At 36.7% G+C, this 12,216-nt stretch overlaps 2 protein-coding genes across 6 annotated transcripts; both read left to right on the forward strand.

Moving 5' to 3' along the window:
• Positions 1 to 493: 493 nt before the first annotated feature.
• LOC121746631 (EKC/KEOPS complex subunit bud32-like) lies at positions 494 to 3,005 on the forward strand. 2 transcript variants are annotated; one of them, XM_042140536.1, is made up of 8 exons: positions 494 to 650; positions 1,226 to 1,282; positions 1,379 to 1,492; positions 1,573 to 1,851; positions 1,969 to 2,082; positions 2,406 to 2,478; positions 2,565 to 2,627; positions 2,810 to 3,005. In XM_042140536.1, the coding sequence occupies exons 2-7, from the start codon at positions 1,226 to 1,228 to the stop codon at positions 2,600 to 2,602; spliced, it is 675 nt and encodes a 224-aa protein (XP_041996470.1). In that variant the 5' UTR covers positions 494 to 650; the 3' UTR covers positions 2,603 to 2,627; positions 2,810 to 3,005. The 2 variants fall into 2 exon arrangements, with proteins under 2 accessions (XP_041996470.1, XP_041996469.1); XM_042140535.1 differs by having other exon boundaries at positions 518 to 650; positions 2,770 to 3,005.
• Positions 3,006 to 4,193: 1,188 nt separating this feature from the next.
• Positions 4,194 to 9,926, forward strand: LOC121748474. 4 transcript variants are annotated; one of them, XM_042142858.1, is made up of 7 exons: positions 4,194 to 4,345; positions 5,097 to 6,212; positions 6,288 to 6,369; positions 6,545 to 6,611; positions 7,948 to 8,133; positions 8,246 to 8,306; positions 9,254 to 9,926. In XM_042142858.1, exons 2-7 carry the CDS (start codon positions 5,408 to 5,410, stop codon positions 9,451 to 9,453), a joined length of 1,401 nt encoding a protein of 466 aa, XP_041998792.1. In that variant the 5' UTR covers positions 4,194 to 4,345; positions 5,097 to 5,407; the 3' UTR covers positions 9,454 to 9,926. The 4 variants fall into 4 exon arrangements, with proteins under 4 accessions (XP_041998792.1, XP_041998791.1, XP_041998793.1 ...); XM_042142859.1 differs by having other exon boundaries at positions 4,216 to 4,345; positions 5,395 to 6,212; XM_042142860.1 differs by having other exon boundaries at positions 4,217 to 4,345; positions 5,407 to 6,212.
• The last annotated feature ends 2,290 nt before the right edge of the window (positions 9,927 to 12,216 follow it).

The following is a 12,216-nucleotide window of genomic DNA, read 5'->3' on the forward strand; positions in this document are numbered from 1 at the left end:
AGGGGTGGCGAAACGGGTTACCCGCTTACCCGCACTCGACAAGTCGGATACCTGTACGGGTATCGGGTCGAAATAGGAATTACCCATTACTCGCTACTCATTTTGCCATCCCTAAATCGAACGACTAGGATGCAGTTGCAAGAAGCCTAAGATACTTTTGGATGGGGAAATAAATCCAAAGAAAAAAATATTTTTAAAAATAAATACTAGTAGTACTTTTGGTAAAGTGATTACTAATACTCCTTATTTATCCTTTGTAGTTTACATTTATAGTAAGTGTTACTTTTATAAAAAAATTATTCAAGTAATATAATTTTTTTGCTTGAGATATTTTCAATATGCCAGTGTCATACATTTTCAATCTCACGAGCACTGGAACTATATGAATTTACTACTCTGATAATAAATTACTACTATGTGATATCCCTAATAGTCCAGTAATAAATTACTGTATTTAAATTATTTTGCAGCTCGAGAAAGAGAGAAAAGGAATTGGTAAGATTGTGAATCGGTCCGGTTCAGTATGTGCAACAAACTCCAATATTCCAAACCGTTTCTCTCTCAATCTCAGTAGTCAAACCAAAACCGCCCCAAAACCCTTTCTTCTGCTGCCGCCGCCGCCGCCGCCGCTTACAGTAATCTGCAGCGAGGTAAGGTTTAACGGAATTGAAAGCACAATTTGAGCCAGTTTTTCAATTAGTGATTCTCTTCACCATATTATTTTTGTGCTGGTAATTGTTCTTTTTGTACTAGCTGTAGAAGCAAATTGAAATATGGAGTATTTAGAAAGCTAGATACATATTTTCAAGCTATTTGCCTCATTGATGAATTCAGCAATGAATTATTATTAATTTCAAGTTAAACGAGCTTGAGCACAAATATGGTGTAAACTTTTTCTCAGCTTTTGCAATCGTCTTCTTGGGATTGTACTTTAACTTATGGATTTGTTAGTTTGAAATGCTTTTTTTTGGATTGCAATTGATTAGTTAAACAGTTAAGAGTTGATATGTGGTCTTTGGCATCTCAGTTTACAATTACATCCAGAAACTAAGTGAAAGAGATTATTCTTAATTTCTTTTTCATGATAGTATCTTTTATCATAATCATAGTTTCATTTAGATTCTTTGATGTGAAAGAAACAAATTCACATTTAACTACAGAGTCTTACTGTTTTCATTTTGTTTAATGCAAAATTTCTATATTGACATTTGAGTGACTGAAATAGATGGAGTTAGAGGGAATAGAAGGATCCTTGGTTTTGATCAAGCAAGGCGCTGAGGCTGTAAGCTGAATATCGAAGCTTGTTAAAATGATTGTTGCATCTTGTTAGTTTCTCTTGCTGTATGTTTAATATCAAAATTTTATGTTTTTTTTCCAGAGGGTGTTTGAGTCTACTTTTGTTGGTAGAAGGTCTGTTGTTAAGGAACGGTTTTCAAAAAAATATCGGCATCCGTTGCTGGACTCAAAGCTGACTCTCAAACGTCTTAATGCGGTTAGTCTTCTAATAACAGATCACATTGTAGCACTCAATTCCTTTGCTATTTGCTTGACTCTCGCTCAATCCTTGAGCAGGAAGCTCGGTGCTTGACAAAAGCTAGAAAGCTTGGGGTCTCGACTCCAGCCCTCTATGCTGTTGATCCTGTGCTACATGCTCTCACATTCGAGTATGTTGAAGGTCCTGCTGTGAAAGACATATTGCTTGACTTTGGTTTGCACGGTATTGTTGAAGAACGATTAGATGATATCGCTGCACAGATCGGTGATGCCATTGGGAAACTACATGATGGCGGCCTGATCCATGGTGATTTGACAACATCAAACATGTTAGTTCGTATCGGTACTAATAAGTTGGTAGGTCACTACTTTTTCTTTTTTGGGCGTGCGTATATTTTGTGGTATACTTTCCATCTTGTTTATTTTGCTAACTTTCTTTTTCAATGAATTTGCTGAATTTGTATATTACCGAAGACACTCATCGATTTCGGTCTAAGCTTCACTTCAACACTTCCAGAAGATAAAGCTGTGGATCTTTATGTTCTTGAACGAGCATTGCTATCTATGCACTCTTCATGCGGGAATGTGGTAAGCAGTTATTGTTTTCAATAAGAGAGTTAGTGTTAAAAAATGACCTGAAGCATTAGACCAAATATTTGTGTTCTATGCCATTGTTCTTTTAGCTGGAAAAAGTTCTCCTAGATACATTTGGCTATTTTATACGTAACATGCAATCTGATTTCTCCTCAGCAGTGAAAATGGTATTTCATAGTAAGAAATTGTTGTGTGACTGTGCTGCACTACTCCTTTTGTTACTAAACTTTGCAAAATCAAGTTTCCTATGTAGTGATCATTGAGAAAACGAAAATGTGAATTAATGTTAACTATTTCTATTTCATCGTCTCTTCTAGATGGACCGTATCCTTGCTGCATACAGGAAATCCTCGAAGCAGTGGTGTGCAACCTTGAACAAGCTAGCTCAAGGTACCAATTAATTCAAGTTCTGGATTATCGTATCTTTTGCTTCTCAAAAAGCAATATTTGATCGATTATATATTTTCTGATTTCAGTACGACAAAGAGGAAGAAAACGCACAATGATTGGATGAGCTCTTCGCCCTTCTCTCGGACCAGGTAAGAGTTGTAAATATTATGTTCAATTGTTCATAATGAATTGGTATAATTGATTAGTGGGAATTTGAATGCAATATTTGATTTTATCTTCTCTTGATTTCTTCTTGATTGTTCGATCTTTTAATACCATGGAAGCATACAGGTTATTATATGTAAAAGTCCATTGTGATTTTGGTGTGCAGTGATATCATAAATCGTTGGTTAAAAAGGATTTGAAGGAATAGCATCTGGGCTTTACGTTTCTGGTATACTTATGCTTATGGGTATGAGTTGATGTTCGAAACTGAAGGCAAAGACATTAGTGTATTATTGGCATGTAAGTTTGGATTGGAAAATTGTAATTACCATTTTATTTAAACTGATGCATAATTTTTGTCCTGTACTATTTCCTTATCATCTTTTGCATGTTTGTAACTTCATTAGAGATATTAGATTTTACCTCGCCATGCCCAGGAGGAAAAAATTCGGTTAAAATATTGATTTTGATTCAGAAAATTAAGTCAAAAGATAGTGTAAAATATTAGAGTGAAATAAAGCTTTTTAGATAAATTGTGTGAAAAAGCTTGAAATTGATTGTTTTTTTTATCTTTTCATGAGAGCACTATCTCACCCAAAAATTAAAATCACCAATGAATAGGTTAGTGGTTGAGTCATATTAGAAGTAGATGAACTATTGAGTCATAATTGAAGTAAATGAAGAACTCTTGATAATTTCAGTTATGATACAGTTGTTTACTGTATTTGTTTTGGTTTCCATAAATAGGTTGTACTAGCACTTATACTATTTACAAAGATTTAAAATTTCCTAAAAGAAAAGGATAATTTACATGAACCTTGATTGTGACCTGATGAGGGTGACAGTTAGAAAAACCATTTTTTGATGAAATAAAATGAACAGGATTTGTGTTATCTAAATTCCGCATGTTGATTGATATGCAGAAAAACAAAGGTAAACACCGCGGGATAATAGAGGTGAATCAAAACGTATGAAATATGAAAATTCAGTCCGAACTAAATTAAAATTTAAAATTCGATTCAGATTTCTGATTCAGACCAGATCAAATTTTATAAATTTCTAATGTTTGGATCAGATGTGATGTTTTAAAATCTGGAGTAACCCGACATATATTTTATTTTTATACGGAGTATATTTGGATGCAATTTTAGGTTTTTGGTTAAATTGATTTGGGCAAAAATCTAATCCAATTCCCAATGAATTTTTTACATTCAAAATGGATGGAGTATACCATACTCCCTCGGTCCCAACTAAATTGAATCGTATTATTTTTTTGGATGGACCCAACTTAATTGAGTCATTTTCTTAAAAAAAACAATAAAATATTCAATCATTTTTTCTTTATTTCACCATCTACTGCATTCTTTTTATATTTTTCCTACTTTATTATTTTCTCCTACTGTGAATATAATTTTTTAATTTTTGTGTCTAAAAGATGTGTCTCGATTTAGTTGGGACAGAAAGAGTAAAGAAAAGAAAAGAAAAGAAAACGGATGAGACAGATTAATCGTCAGAAAACGAAAAATATACGAGTTTTCACTTTTCACCCACGCCGTGGCCTATATTGCTTATTCCTACCAAACACGGTAAAACAAGGTTCTACTCTGCCGCACAAACGCATCACACGCTCTTCGTCTCTGTCTCTCCAACTCACATCGCTCCAGATCTGCTGCTGCTTCATTATTCAAATTTTGCTTTATCGGTATCTATTTCAACTTTATTTCTTCTGCATCTCACTTACCTTTCTTTTTGATGCATTTCTGTAAAATTGCGTTTATTTTGGACATGTTTTTGTGATTCTTCGCCTTATTGTTCGGGAATTTTCTCTTGTAATCGTAGTTTTTTTCTGAATTCTATTCTAATTATGCTTTCGCTTCAGTAGTTGGCTTCAGATCCATTCAGATGGAACGATAATTTTCATGCTGATTAGTTGGTGATATGTTCAATTGAGTTCACGGAGTTGACATTTTTTTCTGTATTAATTATCTGTTAGTTCAGCTCACTCTGTTGACATTTATTTGAACATTACTCTGTGGCTACCTTATGTAGATTAAGCTCATTGAATTTAGTGGCTTAGAAGTAAATGATGTTTAAATCGCATTAGTTGGTACTGTAGATTGAGCTTTTGGGTAGCTGAGTGCGAAATGAGCAAAAAGACCTTGGGAGACTTTTAGGGAATTGTTAGGGTTGCAAATGAAGATATATAGTGAATCAGCTGGGTCGATACATATTTTAGAACGAGTTTGTTTGAGATCCGATGAAAGTGACTAAAGAAATAAATGGAGTGTATGTCTATGTACTTGTGGGGTTTGACTAAAGTGAAACTGAAAACCGAATGAGTCAAGGATCTGAGGGAGGTAGTTTTTTCGTTGTAGCTTTATATGATCGCTTTACTCACAAATTTGTGTCTTCTGTTACTTGGCAAAAGTTAAAAACGATACTAAATTATGCAGGTGCATTTTTTCTGGGTATATATATATATATATATATATATCCCCACTAATCATGTTTTCAATCCAAATTTGGCCTTGGTTCTACATTTAAGATTGGTTCTACATTTAAGAATGGTTCTATCTTGATCACAACCCTATATATATATATATATATGATTGAAGAGGAAGAGCAAAAAGAGTTATGATTCTGTAGTGGTAGTTCAACCAGCTGTGGAATATTTGTACCTTGTAATGGATCTCTCAGGACGAAATTAACCACATATCAATCTCTTTCCAAACCGGGGGCTGAATCAATTAGCTGTGATAGCAGTATGAGTCTGGCTCAGGGAAAGAATGACATTGCTGAGGATAAGGAGATTATTGAAGATGGCAAAGATATAGCTATGTATCAACCGAGGAAAAGACTGAAGACGGAAGACCTATCTGATCTCCCGAGAACTCATGTGGAATCTTTCAGTGAGGGGGGTGATTTATCCTTTGGAAATGGGTGCCAAATTAGGGAAAATCATTCTTTGGTTCAGCCCTCTTCAGAATTTCAAAGTACTCCCATGAATAAAAATGACAGAACACTGACTGGAAAGTCAGATGATACAAATGAAAACGGTGATACTGACATGCATGAACTTATGACTGGAAATGATGAAATGCTTAATGTAGAATCTACAAAGACAGATACAAGTGAGCTCCCAGGAGTAGCTTCTAGTGGTGCATGTTGCAAAGATTTTCCTATTCATTTGGGCATTGAGGATCGATGCTTCTCCACACATGCAACAACAAGAAGTACGTCTTGTGATGATGGTATGCTAGTAAGCAAACACCTGGAAGAACTCCATGATGAGGCAAAGAAAATAATTAATGTGGTTGATGGTGATGCATTGAGTGGGGTTACTCGATCGTACCATGAGGAACAGTCTGTATCATCGCACGATGATGATATCTCCTTAGATGATACACAAGCTGTTGTTCGTGAAACCATAAATGTCTTAGTTGATAGAGTTTTTTCTGCCAACATGAAGAAGAAGCTTCTTGTTCTTGATTTGAACGGATTGCTTGTTGATATATCCTCATATGTACCTTACAATTACGACCCAGATGATATAATAATGAAGAAAGCAGGTACATGAATCAGTTGTAAGTTGGTGCTTCTGATGCTGCTCAACTGTTTACTGATATTATTCTAATTTTTCTCAGTTTTTAGGAGGCCTCACTGTGATGATTTTCTAAACTTCTGCTTTGAGAAGTTCAATGTGGGTTTTTGGACTTCAAGAACAAAGTATTTTTCAACCTTTGCCTTTTCTTGATTAAGTCTCTCTCTCTCTCTCTCTATTCCCACATCAAATTTTCCTTTAAGTTCTTGCCATATGTATATTGCCTATTTATTCTTTTGTGTCCTTGGAAAGTCTGTGACCTATTCTAATCTGACATGTGCACTGATGGAACCTTTGCAGGAGAAATATGGAGCCACTTCTTGATTTTCTTTTAGGGAATAATAAGTCAAGGTTGCTTTTTCATTGGGTAAGCCAATAAATTTATTTCCAGTTTCCCCCCTATTTTGCTGTATCAATCTGGTTTGTTCATTGAGTTTTCTAGTTCAATTTCTTGGCATCTAAAGCATTAGAAGGGACTTGAGCGTTGAATCTAGCATGCCCTATATTTTCAAGCTTAGAATCATGCTTGTATGTGTGTATATGTCCACTTTGCTTGGTTTCCTGCCTGTGTATCTCGACATTTTATATTTGCTTGAAAGGAAATTAAATTGCATTAGATTTCGTTCTGATTTCCAACTTTTTGTTTCATTGAAACTGGTTGCACGTACTTACACAGCTGGAAAATTTGAAGAATGACGAAAGCATTACACTCTGGACATTTTCTTTTTTCACTCTAAAAAAGATTAAATATGTGAATGCTTCAATATCTTACATAACTTTAATTATGCAAGTATCTAATTACAATAAAGTAATAAGCTAATCTCTTGTATTTCTTAACAAGAGACTCAAGCCCCAAAGTATAAACACAATAAATTGTGTGACTACAGATTACAGAACTGGTAATCTTTGGATTTAGAGCCTTTGACATAACATTTGGAGGAAAGAAGCTGAGATCATCTTTTTTTTTAGCTTGTCTTTCAACAAACCTCATGAGTCATGACTAGAGTAATAGTATAGAGAGTGCTAGACTGCTAGTGAGGCAAATTGTTCATAGCTTGAGGTAAATTTGTCATATATTGTAAGATTTGGTGTATCCTGGAGTTGAAGATGTTTTAAAAATGCTTTCTTGTGTAGGTGTATTTACAGTGAGACTCTTTCATTTTTGCCTTTTGAACTTTATTTTCAGAGGATTTATGTTCATTGGACTCAGCGAATATTGTTCTCACTTTCCATCTCTGTCCAATACATGGCCAAATACTTATCAAAATCTTAAGATGTATATTTGTGGCAGAACTTTTATAAGCATAGATAGAGAATCTCACACATCTTAGAGTGTAACATGCTCCCTTGTAATGTGTAAACGTAACTATGAGGAGGACTTAGCTTTTTCTTTCTTCAAATGATCTACGATTTACGCCACATATAATGTTCTGAGTGTGTAGGTTAAACCTGCTCCCTGCCTTTTGAGATGCAAAGAAGAGACTCCTTTTTTCTCCTCTTGATGTCAGGGAAATGAGTACTACCTGTTCTTTCTCTGCTAAAATTGGATTTCTGCTGAAATATTGATTAACAATATACTGGCATTGTCTCTTTTAGAATCTTTTGCACATGTTCAGATGCAAATATACTTGTTTCGCCTCTTTACAAAGTGCATGCATTATCTGATTCTTAATTAGTTTCTCTATCTGACTCCCCTTTTACAGGATCAATCGCACTGCACTGATACAGGTTATTATACTGTGGATAAAAAAAACAAGCCTCTTCTCTTGAAGAAACTAAAAAAGTTATGGGATAAATGTGAGCCTGGTCTCCCATGGGAGAGGGGAGTGTATAACGAATCAAATACGCTTTTATTAGATGATACTCCCTATAAGGCTTTAACAAACCCTGTAAGTATAATTTGTTCTCTCTTTCTCTTTCCAGTAAAAAATCTTTTGGTCCAATCTTTTATGTGATCTGGTGAAAGTTTTTCTCTGAAAGTAACTGTGCATATGTTTGCAGCGATACACTGCAGTCTTTCCTTACAGTTACTGCTTCAGAGATGTAAGAGACAATTCATTAGGTGAGTTCTATTATCTATGCAACTCATTTTCACGTGGAACTTCCTTCTGAAATTATTCTAATAATTTGATTCTTTTGGTGGTTATTCTTAATGCATAACAGCCATCAGCCATCCATAATATAATGTTAGGACTCATGTTTTCATAATCACTTAGCTGGGCACTGCCCAAATCTCCTTAAAAAAGAAAGAGAGACAGAAAGGAAGAAAGAGATGAGGAGTTTTATTGAAAGATGTACATGTTTGACCACATATAACACAAGAAAGGAATCAGTATGCTAGGTTACAGGCTAACTATATTGCTTATTGATGTTGTTGAACTGTAATCCGTAATAGGCTAACTATATTAATTCATCTGTCATGTAAGAATTTCATGAAAGCATAACGACCAGATCCGGTGACATAGGGAATGACTGGACATGGGATTTTGTTACTTGAGTAGAAAACTGAGTGCAAAAATGGCCAAGGGTGGGTGAGCATTGTTATGGATTGGAAACTGTGTTTGCAGTACTCTTGAAAATATAAACTCTTCCTTAATATTAGAAGTAGGTTTTATACTTGGTGAACCTTAACTTAGTTCAGGTCAGCATGCCTGTAAGGATAGGTTGGGATCGAGCAACTTATTGAGGAAGAGACAAACACCAGGAGTTAAAAAAAAAAGAAGACAAACACCGGGAGTTCAAGATATTGTTCTGAAGAAAACAAACACCGGGTTCTACCAGTTCTTTAATTTTTGATCACATGTATTTCTGCTGCATGTCATAACATGAAGTAGCTTACATGCTTATGAAACTGTTGTTAGAGTATTATGCAATTGTACACTAGTAAAATTTAATTTTCCTTTGGATAGCTGTCACTTTATTCTCTTCCCAACTCACCATTCGTGTCTTGAATGCATATAGAGATTGTGTGACAACTGACAATCAGTTATCTTATTTTGTCCTTTGTAGGGCCTGGAGGTGATCTCCGTGTTTACTTAGAGGGGTTGGCTGAAGCAGAAAATGTTCAAGAATATGTAAAGCAAAACCCATTCGGCCAGAGGTCCATAACGGAGAAAAACCTTTCCTGGGGTTACTATCGTAAGGTTATCGCAGCAAACTCCACACCGCCACGAGAAACAGATGCAGGCAGCCATCGAGATGAACAGTAAGTCTTGATCCCAATGTCCCACGTGAATCACAATTTTGCCCAGACATAATATATTTTCTGCTTAGTTAACGTAAAGCATTAGACTCATCAGTCTCAGCTGCTGCATGAAGCAGAGCAGATTTAATCGAGCATCCACTGTTGTTTTTTTTTTGTTTCGGAATGCTCTTCTTAACTATTTTCTTGTGTGGAATAGTTATAGTGTGAGTTCCACAGATCTACGTTTGGTAAAGGGATGATTAATTCAATGTAACCTGAGGTAGATTTTGTATGATGTGGTTTGCTATGCAAAGCACCCTTTTGAACAGGTGTTTTGATGTGTAAAGACATATCGTATGGCTACGTAGTACTGGCTTAGTTGAGTCGTACGTCTATTGGCTTGAGTTCGACTTGTTTAACTTATGCTAAACTTGAGCTTGGCTCGAGCTCCAGACTGATTTTTCAACTTTTATGTGAGGGTGTTGTGTTACCAACTTACCAGCGTATTCAATAGTGTCAATAACATATACTACTACTACTTTATATTGTGTTCAAAATTATATACTCCTATCTAACAACTAACAAATAGTATTGTGATTCAGAAAATAAATTTGAAAACAATCAGGATACAAATTGGACTATGATAACAATTAAAAGTGTATGTCTGTACCCTCTACAAAGATAGAATGATGTATTAGTCTGTGTGAGTTGGCCAAGAGGTAGTAGTGAGGTTAATGCTTGAGGCCAAAGGTCTCAGGCCGAGTCCTCCGTGCCGCGGCCATTAAATTAAGGTATTTACCCATTAAAAAAAAGAATGATATACCAGTAGAAGTATATTATTTTATTCAATTTTAATATTTCATCTGTTCCCATATGTCCAAATTTTCTACGACTATATTATTATATTCAGTTATAATATTTCACATGTTCCCTATTTGAGTTATTTTTCATTTTTAGTGTATCCTTATTAATTGGTCCATATCACTTTTACTATTTTTGCTAAAAGACACCACATTACAGTATCCCATATCTTATAGGAGTAGTATTTTATTATAAAACCAATTAATGAAAGTAGAATTCACATTCCACTAACTTTCCATTCATTTTTTTATATTTCTTAAAACTTGTGACGGATGAAAGCGGGACATCGGATGTGGCGAGAGTGTTAATTTTCATTTTAATAGCAATTGATAAGAAATGGCCATGTGAAATGAATGTAGCTTAACATCTCTCTCAACTAAGTGTGTCAATCGGGCCAGCTCTAATCAGGTTGCGGTCTAATCGGTGCAACTAATTGGATTGTAATTTTATCCGGTTAAAATTTTCCAACTCTAACCCTAAACTTTCAGATTTTGAGTTAGCTCAATAGCTAATCAAGCTACAAACTATATTAATTAAAAAATATCTTATATATTTATCAATCATAAAGATTTTATTTATCTATTCCCTCCATCCTAACGTCCACCTTTTTTTATTTTACTTTGTTTCACTTAGGCCATCCACAACGCTGTTCCTATACCGTTCCTTAAACCACTATTTGAGGGCCCCACTGTACTTTTTTACTCCATTCCTTAACTAAGGAACAGAACCTGCAACCCTCCGTTCCTTAACCGTTCCTTAAATTACTATTCATTCATTCAATTTCATTTTTTTTATTTCCAACCCAATTCAATTTAAATAAACACACTTTATTAAAAAACAAACACACTTTATTAAAACACACAACATTAAAAAAAATTCAACTTAAACTTAAAAAAATTAAAAAAAGCACACAATTAAAATCCTAAAAAAATAAAAAACACAAAATAAAAAACACACAATTAAACGTGGGAAAATAAAAAAACTACTCCGCCGGCGAATCATCCTCCGGAGGTGGTCGAGGTTGAGGGGGAGTCGGAAGGCCAAGTTGTGCTGCCATATGCACAATTCCGTTCCACCAGGCCGTGAATTGGGCGTACGAGAAGCGAGAAGTGTCCGCCATTGTGGCGGTCATGTACGCCACCATAAGTGTGTCCGAGCCTCCCCGCGAGCCCGATCCCGAGGCCGACTGGCTTGATTCGCCTCGGCCCTTCCTCGCTCTAGCCGCCTTCGCCGCCTTCGTCCCTTGCGGCCGACGGCGCCCACGGCTGGATCCCCCGTATTCGTCGGGCGTTGGATCCCCCGTACCCCCAAACACCTGCGGTTCACCCTCGCTGGCCTCACCGGTGTCACCAGACGAGTAGTTGCCGCTCGCCGTGTGCTTCGTGCGCTTTGAGGTTGAGCCCGAGCTCGAGCGGACACCGCCGGCCCACCTTTCCTCGTCCTTGACGAGCTGCCAAATATCAACATATTTGAACTGTAGACCGGTGTCCTGGTAGAAGACGCGCAAAGCCGCCCTCAGAATGTCGGCGCCCGAAGCTCCGCTTTGGTAGTTCGCCGCTTCGGCCGAGTAGATGCCGCAAAATTTTTTGACATGTGCGTCGACTCGGCCAAAGTGAGCACGGAGCATTGTATATTTGCGCTTCTGGGCCCCTTTCGGCTTAGTCTGGTGGTAGACATCACGGACCTTTTCCCAGAAGCACTTGGCGGCTTGTTGGTTCCCGACGATGGGATCGTACGAGACGGTGAGCCAGGCGGTGTACACCGCCTTAGTTTCTTCGTTGTTGTACGGATGCCGGCCCAGATCCTCCAGTTCCTCCTCCTCCTCCTCCTCGGGTGCCTTAGACGCAGCCCTAGAGCTTCCACCGCCTCGGCTTCCTCCCTGGGTGGGTTCAACGGGGATATCCTCCCGAATCTGGGACAAACCCTG

Source organism: Salvia splendens, chromosome 9 (assembly GCF_004379255.2).
Source record: "Salvia splendens isolate huo1 chromosome 9, SspV2, whole genome shotgun sequence".
Taxonomy (NCBI): domain Eukaryota; kingdom Viridiplantae; phylum Streptophyta; class Magnoliopsida; order Lamiales; family Lamiaceae; genus Salvia; species Salvia splendens.